This window comes from Gadus macrocephalus, chromosome 22 (assembly GCF_031168955.1).
Source record: "Gadus macrocephalus chromosome 22, ASM3116895v1".
Classification (NCBI taxonomy): Eukaryota; Metazoa; Chordata; class Actinopteri; order Gadiformes; family Gadidae; genus Gadus; species Gadus macrocephalus.
In genome coordinates this window covers 10,894,440-10,909,376 of record NC_082403.1, presented here as the reverse complement: position 1 = coordinate 10,909,376, position 14,937 = coordinate 10,894,440, and the positions used below count along the sequence as shown (strand labels likewise).

Sequence of the window (14,937 nt, the reverse complement as noted above, 5' to 3'; positions counted from 1 at the left end):
AAGATTCAAAAAAGGGAGAATGTAGAGTACTGTGTGGATGTGTAAATCAACTAATCCATCTCCTAAATTCAAACCTACCAAGCCAAAAACCAACAATTGAAACCAAACCAGCAACGAGCTTCCAGGCTACCAGGTGAAACGCTCCCAACACAGTTGCGTTGGAGCAACTAGCTTCCAGGCTACCAGGTGAAACGCTCCCAACACAGTTGCGTTGGAGCAAACTACCTTCCAAGCTACCAGGTGAAACGCTCCCAACACAGTTGCGTTGGAGCAAACTAGCTTCCAGGCTACCAGGTGAAACGCTCCCAACACAATTGCATTTGCTGTACAGTCAGTATGTTTACATACACATCTTATAGCCATAGGTCGACTATACTCTCCAATTGGCCAACTGCAATTGTCCGAGTACATATTTCAGATCATATTGCACAGAATAAAACCACATTGCAAAGAAATAAAATCGTATAATGCATAGAATTGCAAAGAATGAAAAATCGTAGTGCATAGAATTGCAAATAATAAAAATCATATAGAGCATATAACTGCAAATAATTAAAATCGTAATGCATAGAATTGCAAAATAATTAAAATCGTAGTGCATAGAATTGCAAAGAATTAGAATCGTAGTGCATAGAATTGCAAATAATTAAAATCGTAGTGCATAGAATTGCAAAGAATTAAAATCGTAGTGCATAGAATTGCAAAGAATTGAAATCTTAGTGCATAGAATTGCAAAGAATTAAAACCGTATTGCATAGAATCAAACCACATTGCAAGGAATTAAAATAATTTAGCACAGAATAAAACCACATTGAAGTATGAAGCAGCAGTAGCCTACAAGTTCAGCAGCAGTCAACAATTTGCAAATGTATGGAAAGTTTCAAAAAAGGGAGAATGTAGAGTACTGTGTGGATGTGTAAATCAACGAATCCATCTCCTAAATTCAAACCTACCAACCCAAAAACCAACAATTGAAACCAAACCAGCAACTAGCTTCCAGGCTACCAGGTGAAACGCTCCCAACACAGTTGCGTTGGAGCAACTAGCTTCCAGGCTACCAGGTGAAACGCTCCCAACACAATTGCATTTGCTGTACAGTCAGTATGTTTACATACACATCTTATAGCCATAGGTCGACTATACTCCCCAATTGGCCAACTGCAATTGTCCGAGTACATATTTCAGATTATATTGCACAGAATAAAACCACATTGCAATGACTTAAAATCGTAGTGCATAGAATTGCAAAGAATTAAAATCGTAGTGCATAGAATTGCAAAGAATTAAAACCGTATTGCATAGAATCAAACCACATTGCAAGGAATTAAAATAATTTAGCACAGAATAAAACCACATTGAAGTATGAAGCAGCAGTAGCCTACAAGTTCAGCAGCAGTCAACAATTTGCAAATGTATGGAAAGTTGTAAAAAGGAAAGATTCAAAAAAGGGAGAATGTACAGTAGGCCTACTGTGTGGATGTGTAAATCAACTAATCCATCTCCTAAATTCAAACCTACCAAGCCAAAAACCAACAATTGAAACCAAACCAGCAACTAGCTTCCAGGCTACAGGTGAAACGCTCCCAACACAGTTGCGTTGGAGCAAACTAGCTTCCAGGCTACCAGGTGAAACGCTCCCAACACAGTTGCGTTGGAGCAACTAGCTTCCAGGCTACCAGGTGAAACGCTCCCAACACAATTGCATTTGCTGTACAGTCAGTATGTTTACATACACATCTTATAGCCATAGGTCGACTATACTCCCCAATTGGTCAACTGCAATTGTCCGAGTACATATTTCAGATTATATTGCACAGAATAAAACCACATTGCAATGACTTAAAATCGTAGTGCATAGAATTGCAAAGAAATAAAATCGTATAATGCATAGAATTGCAAAGAATGAAAGATCGTAGTGCATAGAATTGCAAATAATAAAAATCGTAATGCATAGAATTGCAAAGAATTAGAATCGTAGTGCATAGAATTGCAAAGAATTAAAATCGTAGTGCATAGAATTGCAAAGAATTGAAATCTTAGTGCATAGAATTGCAAAGAAATAAAATCGTATAATGCATAGAATTGCAAAGAATTAAAATCTTAGTGCATAGAATTGCAAAGAATTAAAATCGTATAATGCATAGAATTGCAAAGAATGAAAAATCGTAGTGCATAGAATTGCAAAGAATTAAAATCGTATGATGCATAGAATTGCAAAGAATTAAAATCGTAGTGCATAGAATTGCAAAGAATTAAAACCGTATTGCATAGAATCAAACCACATTGCAAGGAATTAAAATAATTTAGCACAGAATAAAACCACATTGAAGTATGAAGCAGCAGTAGCCTACAAGTTCAGCAGCAGTCAACAATTTGCAAATGTATGGAAAGTTGTAAAAAGGAAAGATTCAAAAAAGGGAGAATGTAGAGTACTGTGTGGATGTGTAAATCAACTAATCCATCTCCTAAATTCAAACCTACCAAGCCAAAGACCAACAATTGAAACAGAACCAGCAACTAGCTTCCAGGCTACCAGGTGAAACGCTCCCAACACAGTTGCGTTGGAGCAAACTACCTTCCAAGCTACCAGGTGAAACGCTCCCAACACAGTTGCGTTGGAGCAAACTAGCTTCCAGGCTACCAGGTGAAACGCTCCCAACACAATTGCATTTGCTGTACAGTCAGTATGTTTACATACACATCTTATAGCCATAGGTCGACTATACTCCACAATTGGCCAACTGCAATTGTCCGAGTACATATTTCAGATTATATTGCACAGAATAAAACCACATTGCAATGACTTAAAATCGTAGTGCATAGAATTGCAAAGAATTGAAATCTTAGTGCATAGAATTGCAAAGAAATAAAATCGTATAATGCATAGAATTGCAAAGAATTAAAATCGTAGTGCATAGAATTGCAAAGAATTAGAATCGTAGTGCATAGAATTGCAAAGAATTAAAATCGTAGTGCATAGAATTGCAAAGAATTAAAACCGTATTGCATAGAATCATACCACATTGCAAGGAATTAAAATCATTCAGCACAGAATAAAACCACATTGAAGTATGAAGCAGCAGTAGCCTACAAGTTCAGCAGCAGTCAACAATTTGCCAATGTATGGAAAATGTATGCACTAAACTTAGAATGAGCCAAAACCAAACAGACAAAATCCAGGTTAAGTTTAGGGGAAAGAATATAGCGATGTGTGTGTGCGGTGGACACATTCTGAAAACAGCAGCCAAACACAACCAAACAACTTCAACCAGCTCAAGGAATAACAAACGATTGGTGACTTGCATGCGGGGTTCCTCGCTCCCCCGTTGGTGGCCACGTTGTCCGGATTGTTCAGTCAAAAACGCACAAAAAACCAACAATCAACCGCGGGACCATTTTTATTCGCGTTTGGGAGCAACGCAAAAATATTCATCCCGCACGTGCGGGGCGACACAGGTGAACTCAATTAATAGCTAATTAGAACCAGAACGGGATGGCTGTGACAAGCCAGAAGCTCGAGCCGATAAAGAGTTTCCCTCCGTATCGAACGCAGCGCATGAAAAGCCTTTCTAGAATAAAAGTGATCAAATATTAATGTTGCCTACCTTTTCTATTTAGTATTTGGGTCGCATACGAACTAGGTATAATGAAGCCATTTGGAAATGTGATTATTGCAATTATTGATATCTACTGTTTGGTTTATTAGTCTGACCTGTCGGGCTCTCATTAACCCCTTCATAACAAGATAAGCGATCTCCCAAATTGATGAAAACCAACTGTTATTTATTGTCCCTCTCCATTGTGAGGCTTTACCCCAAAGAAATGTAACAGTGCCCAGGTCAATCCAAACCCGGGATATATTATATTCAAGAATTTAATTATTTATCGTGTTTACGTGTGTGTGTGTGTGTGTGTGTGTGTGTGTGTGTGTGTGTGTGTGTGTGTGTGTGTGTGTGTGTGTGTGTGTGTGTGTGTGTGTGTGTGTGTGTGTGTGTGTGTGTGTGTGTGTGTGTGTGTGTGTGTGTGTACGTGTTTCTCCCTGTGTTTATTACATTTATTTAAAACAAAGACACATTTGCAGTTCGGTGGTCCGAGGATCTCGTCACTGCTTTTTGCAGATGATGTGGTCCTCATTGGATCATCGGCCTGTGACCTTCAGCACTCACTGGATCGGCTGGCGGCCGAGTGCGGCTGGGATGAGGATCAGCACCGCTAAATCTGAGGACACATATTATTTCGTACACTCAATTATATTAGCTAAGTCAAATAAACCAAAGACAGAAGACTTTGCATCATTGATTTTTATTTTCACCCCAGGCAAAAAAAATTGATCTGTAAAGAAGAAAAAAAAAAAGCTTCCATAAATGTTTGACAAAGGCAAGTATCAAGGTATTTTTCTGGCCCATAGCAAGCAACCCTGTTCCCGGTTTCCAGGTCCGTCAATTTCAGCAGTGGTACACCTGTCACATACACACAGAAATATTTAACCCTAACTTTTAAGATTTATGTAATTTAATTAATAACAAAGTTCCATTTGATTTTTTAAATATTTTGAACATAAACCTACCTAATAAACTTTACATGATCCATATGCATGTGTAAAAAAGCCTATTCATTTGAAATGCATATTCCTCAGGTTTATGTATTCAGCATTAATATAATTTATTGAATTTAAATGCATATTATTCAGGTTATACATTTAGAATACATTAAGTATATTTGTTTGAATTACATAGTAATTGGGTTACCTATTCAAGATGAATAAAGTGTGTGTTTAAGATACATAACAATTAAGCTTAAATTCAATCAAAATGCATTAGATTTATGTATTTTTATGATTAATATCCATTAATATTTTTCCATTAGGTTACCTATTCAAGATGAAATGTGTATGTTTTTGAAATACATAACAATTAAGCTTAAATTTAATCATAATGCATTATTTTTATGATTCATATTCAATGCATTTTTTCTATTAGGTTACCTATTCAAGATGATTGTGTATTTGTTTGAAATTCAACAATATCTCAATGATGCATACAATCAGACCACCTTGTTGATTCAACTAATTTATTAACGCTTCTCTTCACACAGACACTGTACTCAGCAGGTAGTGTAGCTCTTCAACCAAGTCATCTACTGCTATAGATGGAACATGAAACATGTTTTGTAATTTCAATAGAACAGAGGCAAGTTAGTATCTGCTCCAACAATGGCAGTAAAGGACCTGCTCTTTTTTCTAGATCTAGAACAAAAACAAACTACAGGCTCAACAACATTCCTTACATCTGTATCTGCTGGAACGATCGCAGTAATGGGATATACTGAAAGGACAGAACAAACTCTACAGGCTCAACAACATTAAACATATAGTAGTAGAACATAGTTAACTGAGCACCTTCCGTTTCTAGCTTTCTGTGTGTTCGATGTGTGAATCTTCAAGGTTGTGAACGTACTGGAACACTATAAAACACATGGTTATCAGCATGTATGGGCGGTCTCTTCCTGTACTTCCTCCTCCCATCACCACCCCACCCCAAAAAAAGTCACCTGAGCAATTTGAGTTTCAGTGCTCGTACTTTTGGGGAAGGCTTGGACGATTCCAGGTCCATCAGGATCTTCTGGTAAGCTTCGAATGTATACTTCAAGTTTTTTGGATAGCTTAAATTAAGCGCATAGATCAACCCATAAAGCATTACGCATGCATGGTTGATACTTTTGAGGTTGTTGAGAACTTTGACCCCTTCCAGGACCATACCGACATCTACAAAGAGTCCACCAGGACCATCATGATCATCACCCTCAGCTTGAACGGTGTAGATTGCCATGGTTGTCCCTGCGACATCTGCCTCGGCCTCACTGCATTCGATGTCCTGAAAGATGGAGGGAACAGAGAACAATGAGCTGTGTCACCCTCACCTTTGACCACCAAATTCTAAGCAGCTCATCATTGAGGCCAAGTGCGTGTTAATTTGAAAAAATTCCCTTAAGGCACTGTAGATATAGCGTTCATGAGAATGGGATGGAGTTCAAGGTTACAATGACCTCAAGATCTTTGACTCCCTAAAAGCCTGGAAAACAAAACAAAAAGTCACATTATGTATAAATGGAGTTGTACATTCAATGATCATCAACTATTTAAATATGATTAAAAAAAAAAGTGGTGTTTGAATTGGACATAAAAAAAAAATCTAAAAATCAAATAATATTGTATTTATTTCAACAGTCATGTGATTACCTTGGGTGGGGTTGGCGGTTGCTTCCAGGATGCCCGACTGATACTGGGCCAGAGACTGACACTTGGCCAGCAGGACCTTTCCCGAATGGAGCAAAGGAGATCAGGGTTCACCAAAGATCAGCTTCCCCCAAGCTGAGAAGTTGAAGCTTCTTGAGCTTCAAGGGATGGGAGAGGAGTGAGAGCCTAGTGCCCGTATGGCGAGCGACCACACAGCAGCCACTCAAATGTTTCCATCAGGTATTCTGTTCTAAGATTTATTCTGATTATTTAGGTATGCACATGGTTAAGGATTTTATCGTGTAAACTTATCACTTAAACATCACTTAAAAAATGAAAATATCAATGGTGGACTGTTTCTATACAGTTGGTCCGATTGGAACCAGTAGTAGCTGGAGGGCCGACCCAAAGCCTTTCATTAGGCTGCTCTGGAACAGGAAGGTGAGCTGCCTGGTTTTTCCAGGCACGCTGGAACCCGGTGTCCTCAGCAAACCCTGGGTATCTTCCTCAGGGTCTACAGCATTTGAAGAGTCAGCTGGGAGAGCAGAAATTCCAACATGTGTCAGAAACATTTTTGTGCCATTTGTGATTCCCCTACTGGTGTAGAGTAGTACTGCCATTAGCGCGGTTGTATGCATGACTAGGACCCACCTGGAGAGGGAGGAGCCTCAGGATGAGCTGGACCGGCAGGTCGCCAAACAGGTCACTGCTGACCGTCACCATGGTGACGGGAGTCGACTCCATCCTTTAACCAGTTTGAGGAGAATAACCAAACAGATGACATGCGCACGCATGTTGGCCCCTTTAAGCTACGTCATAGGACACATGAATATTTATTTATTTTGAAACAATACAACTTTATTAACGTGATGGTGGCAGCTTGCATGATAACCAGCCACAGGTTTCATATCAAAACACATGGATATGTTACTAATCTGTCTAAAGTTAGGCCACTTATTCAGGGAGACAGAGTGGAAGCCTGGTAAGGAGCGCTGGGCAGCAGAAGTCAGTGGGCCCGCTGACCGTCCTCCGTCACCCTGACAGGGGAAGGAGGAGCAGAAGAGGGGCTGCTAGGTCTCCTCGCAGACCGCGATGATCTTCTCCGCGCTCCCCGATGGGAGGGAGCCAAGGCTGACCCAGAGCTATTTAGAGAGAGTGTCTCTGAATAACTCCAGGCTGACCTAAAGAGCACAACAGTCAACCATGAGTTTTAGTCGGAGATCCAGCGCTCCGGCGAGCTCCAGTTACTTTTATTTTTACATTAACCATCTTCTATTCCTTCCACAGATATTTATCTTTCACAACAATGTATTCAATAATATTTCAAGATGATTTTTAAAAGTTATTTCTTACCACATATTTCAGAGCTTACAATCACAAACTGTTTCTATGCTAGCAGCAAAAGCTAAAGTAGCTAACTTTCATGACAGTCATCTTTTTCTGGACGTCGTGTGTACAATGACTAGACAAGGATTTATGTCACAGCAATGGTCTAGGCCAGTAGGACGTTTGAAAAATAACCTCGGAGGACAAATGTGTTATTGCAATTTGTTTATTTGTTGGTGTAGCAAAGAAAGGTAGCAAAGATCACACCTGGCAAAGCACCGGTTATTTGTTTCATAGCAATGTGGTCTTTTATTCTGATTTCCATTAAACAGAGAATATATCAGTCCCTTATTTGTACAAAAATACCTGAACAGAACACATTTAATAAATTCAGGAGCCATACAGACATTTTTTTCCCAGAATCAGGTGAAGCACACTTTTTGTTTTGTTTCACTGAATATGGTCCATTTAATATTACTTTTAATTCCCTGAAATGTTGATATCACTTAAAAAAGAAAAAAAAAAAGCTTATAAGTACTTGAAATCAAGATGTTTTTGCTATTAAAGGCAGGGGGTGCGTCCTATATAGAAAAATCCCCAATGTTGATGCGTGTATGCAATTCACGTCAAGATATTTCTAGCAGGCTGGCTAGAGGCTGCATCGGAACACTTCATAAAAAAAGAGGCACCAGCTGAAATTGATGGGCCTATACCTACAATGAAAATACACAAAGAATAAGTTCCAGAAACAATCTTGTACCCACAGACTGCAGCTGAAAATGTGGAGTAAACTAATTCTGTTAGTTTGTCACTTAATATAGGGCTACAATGTAGTAGTGCATTGGTGATAGTGGTGGTGGTGGGGGGGGGGGGCGGGGGGGGGGTCAACGGTGTGTCAATGCTCCGAATTCCAGACAAATAGGAAGCCGAGATTAAACTAAAAAGTGAATTGAAACTGGCAGATTGAATCACAGGAGATATTTTGCGAGCCTCTAAAAGCAGTCGGCCTCAGAATCTTGGAAGTCTAGGAAGCCATTTTGAATAGTTCGAACACAAACCGAAAATAATAAAATCCAGTTTGATCACCATTAAAAAACAAAATTAAGCTTAATTTAATACTGTATATACTGTGGTATATTTTTTTCTGATATATATTTCTATAAAATGTAATTTTGTGGCCAAAAAAAAAGAAAATATACAATAATGTCAATATACACATACAACCCAAAGAAAAAAAAGGAAAAGAAATATCATTCTTCATTCTTTTTACACAGAGATTTGAGCACAATCACAGCGGCCCGTGCATAGTGATCTGTGTGTTGGGTGACCAAGGTACAGTGTGATATCTACGTCTTTGCTGTTGCTTCACATACTTAGAAGAAAAAAATTGAAAAAAAAGCTAAAAAACATTGTACACCATGGCTGTGACTACTGGTATGTAGAACATCAAAACACAGTGATTAAGGAAGGGTGGAGGGGAATCAAGAGTGCGGTGTAAAAATGATAAAAGAGGGCTTCCTTTGTATGGAAGAAACAGGAAGATCCCCCTTCTTGGAGGTTGGGCGACTGTGGTGGGCCAGGACCACGACCCCCCCCCCCCCCCCACACACACACACACCAACTGCTGTGTTCACAGGACAGAAAAATACAAACAAAAATGACAAGGACCAAACAAGGAAACAGGGAGAAAAACTAGGACAAAGTTGTATTAAAAGTTATAATATTTATATATATTTATATATATTTAAGTTCTGGCAAACCGCACACATTTGCCACAGTCTAGTAGCTTACTGGCTGGACAGGAGTAGGGGGTGGGGGTGGGGAGTGTTCAAGCATTATCCAGTTCCTGGAGTCCGTCCTGGCTGACTATCGCCTGATTGGTGGAGGTGCCTTGCCGTAAAGTCAGTGAGGTTAGTACTTAACGAGGCCCAGGATTGGAGAGAGACAGAGAGAGAGACGGGAGAGCCTGGTTAGGTAGCTCCACGACTTAGTGCTAACCCCTATTGACTGTAAATCTGGCACAGGATGGATGATAGGCGGGTAAGTCTGTTTCAGTTGGTGTGATGTCACACACACACACAGCTCCCAAGTGTGCTAGTCACATGAACGTCAGATAGAACTCGATAGCCATGTTTGGCATCCCAACAAAATTGATTGCTGGGCCTCAATTCCGGATTCTTTCTTGTGTTGTTGATGTATTTCTGTTGGTTTACCGCGGTACTCTAGGCAATTCTATCATTTACATGTTATCTAACGGAGTGAACAAAAAAAGGTAAGCTAACAATGTAAATTTTTGTCAAAAAGGTAAGCTAACAATGTCAATTTTTGTCAAACCAGACAGCTGTTGATCTAAAAGCAAAGGATCAAGTTTTGATTTTCTTTTCTTTTGAAAGGCTCATAATTTCACATAAGGCGTGCGAAACCGGACTGTTTGGATAGGCAGTCAACATTGTCCACATTTCAAGTCAAGTTTTGTTCAATAAAGTAAAAGAATAATAAAGAGGACGTTACTTTTTTTTTTATCTGGCAGAAACTGCAGGAGTGGTCACGCTTACTCAAACTATCCTCGCCCGGGGTCCTTCCTTGAAAAAAAAATTGCACATGCGTCCCCAAATCCTCGGAACACACATACAAAAACGCATGCACAAACACACAAACCCCACCAACCAAACAGATAATTCACAATGTGCAAGCAGTGAGGTTTAGAACGGAAATCGAGGAAAGGGGAAAGGACATTCACACACAACCCCAATACAAATTGAGAAAAACTTTCAGATCCTTTTAGACTCTATACATTTTAAACAGTCAAACCAAAAAGTAGTTTTTTTTTTAAGAATATTAAGCAAGGGGAGGGTTGATAGAGTTTGGCTCAAATCTAATTTCCAAAGCACAATCTTCTTCTGCTGTTGTTGAATCTGAGAAACCCCCAAAACCCGACATTTCAACAGTTCAACCCAGGGAAAGAACTCACACACGTTTTCACTGTCACACTTTCATAGTGTTTAGGTGCACTCACGTGTGATCCTGGGGGGGGTGTTTACTATGATGAAGATGATGTGGTCGCCCCTTTACCAAAGAAAAGAAAAAACCTAGAAGCCAAACGATTTCATTTCAGATTGAGGCAACAGCTCACTACTATCTCCCCCGGGAGTGTAAAACAAGAGAAACTACTTTTGCATTGACTTAACAGCAATTAAAACAGCATTCGTTAAAATAAAAAAAATTGACATCAATGAATCAACTCTAAAGGGAAGGTCAGTCTGGGCCTTCCTGCTAAACATTCCTCTGGTAATGCCTGCTGTCGCCTGGCTCGCGGTGTGGCTACACATCAAGTGTCTTGTGTACATATGCGTGTGGGTTTGTGGGGGTGGGTGTGTTGGTGCATGTGCTGTAGCGCACGAGGCCACATCAAGGTCTGTTTGGGTTGGGTTGGGGGACGGAGGAGGGGTTATGGGGTCAGCTTATCCAGACTGGACTGCACAGGTTTTCAGAAATCTCCAGGACCCACTACAGGGGTCTCTGTTTGTCTATCCCTGATAATCGATGGGCTAGTGGAAGGGTGGGTGCCCCAAAGGGGAAGGGGGGGAAGGGGGCACCATAGCTTATCTGGCCCAGGGAAGGGGTTGGGGAATGCTGAAATATCCAAAAATGTGTGTGTATGTGTGTATGCGTGTGTGTATGCATGTATGTGTTTGTGTGTATTTTGGCGTCTGTACATTCAAAGTCTACAGATGGAAGAAGGTTAAGGTGGTTGGTTTGTGTCTGTGTTGGGGAGTGGGAGTTGGGGTCCAGGAGTCATCAAGGGGGGGGGGGGGGGGGGGGGCAGGGGTCACAGGAAGGGGGTAGTGTCACAAGGCTACGGCGGTGCAGGGGTGCTTGAGGCGGCAGGGCAGCACGCCACGGTTCAGCTCGTAGAAGTCCACCAGGTGGATAAGGTCTGTGAACTTGGTGGCACCGTCGTCCAGGCTGAAGAACACCTGGCCCTCCTCTTCATACTGGAGAGGGAGAGGTGAGGGAGAGAGGGAGAGGTGAGGGAGAGAGGGAAAGTGGGAGAGAGAGCGAGAGATCAAATTTTTATCCAATCACGACATGGGTGACAAACTTTTGCTAGAATTGCTGTTTTTCTCATCTTTAACCTTTCTGATTATTCACTCTTCACATGCGTTTGTTTGTTTCTCATGACAGTACATCGCTTAAAATTCTATTCAAATGGGCTACTGAGCATCTCACACAGGCGGTAGCCAAGTGTCATACCAAAGAGTGAGCTGAGAGTGAGCCGTCTATTAATAGATGACAGCCAACCATTCTGATTTATTTTAAGCATAATGTCTGAATTTCCAAGTTGTGGAATTAATTATTTTACTTACAATGGGCAAAACCCTGTACAACTTCTAAGAGCATGCAAGGAAACCAAGTTTCCCCCCAAAAAACGGACAGAAGACAAACACAGAGGCAGACCAGCGCTCGACCGACATATCAGGGAACAAGACAGACATATGGAGGGCGCCGACTGACCGGCAGGATCTGAAAGTGCTTGGTCTTCTGGTGGTGACACAGCGTCAGCACGAAGGCCTTAGGGTTGCTCTGGCTGTCCCTCAACAGGAACAACCTGGCGGGGGAGAGAGGATAGAGGAAGCCATAAAACAACACCACGGACAGCGGTGACGATCAACATCAGATAGACAGAAGGAAGGACGCCCGCTTCCAGGACAGGGGGTTCTTACCCGTCCACCTGGCCCTGCTGGACCATCATCCTTTGGGCTTCCTCTCGCACGATGCGGCCGTGGAACCACAGCTGGGTTCTGTGGATCACTGAGACACACACACACACACACACACACACACACACACACACACACACACACACACACACACACACACACACACACACACACACACACACACACACACACACACACACACACACACACACACACACGTTAGGATTGTAACTACGGTTCTTTGAATAATGGACGATTTGACAGAGGGGTGGCGATGGCACCTAGATATCCACGGAGATTAAGTACCGTATTACACCAATGAAGTCATCGTACGTCACCAAGGTTACAGGTGACATTGTTGGTGTAGGCACTCGACATTTTACAACATCAATATCACGTTTGCCGGTCAAACAGAATGAAGTACAACCCAAACTCTCTGCATAACAAATGTCTTCCTCAAAAGACGTTCCCAGACAGGCCTATCCAGGCTTGGGTTACAAATGGCATTTGTATGGTATGCATGACAATGTCAAGAACATCTCGATCTGGAGAGGAAAATAAACCTCTGCTCTTAAGACAAGCATACTTTTTGTTCCCGATGCACGCAACCAATTACTTGTACGGATATAGAAGGCGACAGCCTGTGTGAGTTGATTGCACGGTTGTGTTTCCAGGCTGGTAGTAACCATGGTTACCTGCGCTGAGAGAGGGGGTGTGAAGGGGACCGGGGCTGCCCAGGACGTTGAGACGCTGGCTCCGTTTCTAGAAGAAGGAGAGCGGGGGTCAGTGGGGGTCAACGTTAAGACCCAACATAAACAATCACACCCCCCGCACATAAAAGGTCCCCTCTACTTAAGCCCTCCACACATGCACGCACACGGACATGCAGGGACACACACATACACACACACACACACACACACACACACACCTTGAAGGTCAAGTCCATGGGGCCTCATTTTTTAAAGAATCAACTGCTACTCTCCCTCCTCTTCCTCTATTTGCCTCTATCCTTCCTCGCTCCCTTCCGCCTCCCTCCCTCCCTCCATTCATCAAGCCATCCTGCCTCCCGCCTCCTCCTTCCTTCCTTCCTCCCTGGTCTTGTCTCCTTCTAACCCTCGGCTTCTCTTTCTCCTATTCTCATCCTCCAGTTCTCTTGCCCCTACCTCCCTGTCCTCACCCTCCAGCTCCCTCCCTCCTCACCCTCAAGCTCCCTCTCCTCACCCTCCAGCTCGGTCCCTCCTCTCTCCTCTCTCCTCCTCCCCCTCTCCTTACCCGCCAGCTCTGTCCCTCCTCTCCTCCTCCCCCTCTTCTCACCCTCCAGCTCTGTCCCTCCTCTCTCCTCCTCCCCCTCTACCTCTGTCCCTCCTCTCCTCCTCCCCCTCTTCTCACCCTCCAGCTCTGGCCCTCCTCTCTCCTCCCTCCCCCTCTCTGCTCACCCTCCATCTGTCCCTCCCCCTCTCTCCTCCCTCCTCCCCCTCTCCTCACCCTCCAGCTCTGTCCCTCCCCCATCTCCTCCCTCCTCTCTCCTCCTCTCCTCACCCTACAGCTCTGTCCCTCCTCCTCCTCCTCCTCCTCCTCCTCCTCTCTCCTCCTCCCTCCCCTCCTCACCCTCCAGCTCTGTCCCCTCCTCCTCCTCTCTCCTCCTCCTCCCTCCTCCCCCCCCCGCCCCTCTCCTCACCCTCCAGCTCTGTCCCTCCCCCTCTCTCCTCCCTCCTCCCCCCCCCTCTCCTCACCCTCCAGCTCTGTCCCTCCTCCATGGCGGCGCTCTGGGCCTCAGCAGGGTTGTCGATGACCCGGCCCGTCCTCCCGGAGAAGTCCATGGCCACCAGGGAGTTCTCCGACACGCTTCGCTGCGGGGGATGCTGTGGCCGGGGGGAGGATGGGGGGAGGGTGGGAGTGCAGAGATCAGAGGTGAGGCAGACCAGACACGAGTCACCGGGGCGAGACAAATCCTGTCTGCCGGAGAGAAACACAAGCCCTTCAGAAAGGGGGTGTGTGTGTGTGTGTGTGTGTGTGTGTGTGTGTGTGTGTGTGTGTGTGTGTGTGTGTGTGTGTGTGTGTGTGTGTGTGTGTGTGTGTGTGTGTGTGTGTGTGTGTGTGTGTGGGGGGGGGGGTGGCATGGGGGGGGGGGGGTCTCGTACAGGATGCTACCACATCCCAGCCCCGAAGCATTTGGACAAGGCTCATGGATTGTCACAATGACAAGATAGATTTATAGATATCTCTATCATATCTATCCATCATATCTATATAAATCTGCAATGTTGACGCCTTTGGTCAAGTACCAACCGATAAGCAGGGTGGAATTTTGGAAGGACATTCACCCAGTACAATGACCCCAGATGTTGGGTTGGCATCCATAACACTTTTTGCCACTAGCTTCTTGTTAGCTCAAGCCCAGCATATTGAACCAAGCAAAGGCGACACGAGTCAACTTGGCGGGATTCAATACGCTGCAAGCAAATGCATGCATGCAGCGTATTCTCATAGGGAAATCACTGAGGAAAATCTGCACAAATCCGCTTATCACCTGCTTACCGACACGTTATGTACGTATCAAGCACGACTTTCCATGGTGTTCTGACGTGTAACTTGTTCCTGTCTTGATTATATCCCTGGTTTTTACTTTTAAGAGCCGGGGGGAACATGATA

General features: G+C 43.3%; 2 protein-coding genes across 2 annotated transcripts in view; both read right to left on the bottom strand.

Moving 5' to 3' along the window:
- The window catches only part of ndufs6 (NADH:ubiquinone oxidoreductase subunit S6), a 59,316-nt gene that overhangs the window by 38,484 nt on the left and 5,895 nt on the right, over positions 1-14,937 (bottom strand). The window lies entirely within an intron of this gene.
- Positions 10,032-14,191, bottom strand: LOC132451162 (growth factor receptor-bound protein 10-like). The gene is made up of 6 exons (XM_060043494.1): positions 14,019-14,191; positions 12,978-13,044; positions 12,286-12,373; positions 12,077-12,170; positions 11,388-11,556; positions 10,032-11,354 (listed from the first exon to the last, which is right to left on the bottom strand). Exons 1-5 carry the CDS (start codon positions 14,103-14,105, stop codon positions 11,410-11,412), a joined length of 483 nt encoding a protein of 160 aa, XP_059899477.1. The 5' UTR covers positions 14,106-14,191; the 3' UTR covers positions 10,032-11,354; positions 11,388-11,409.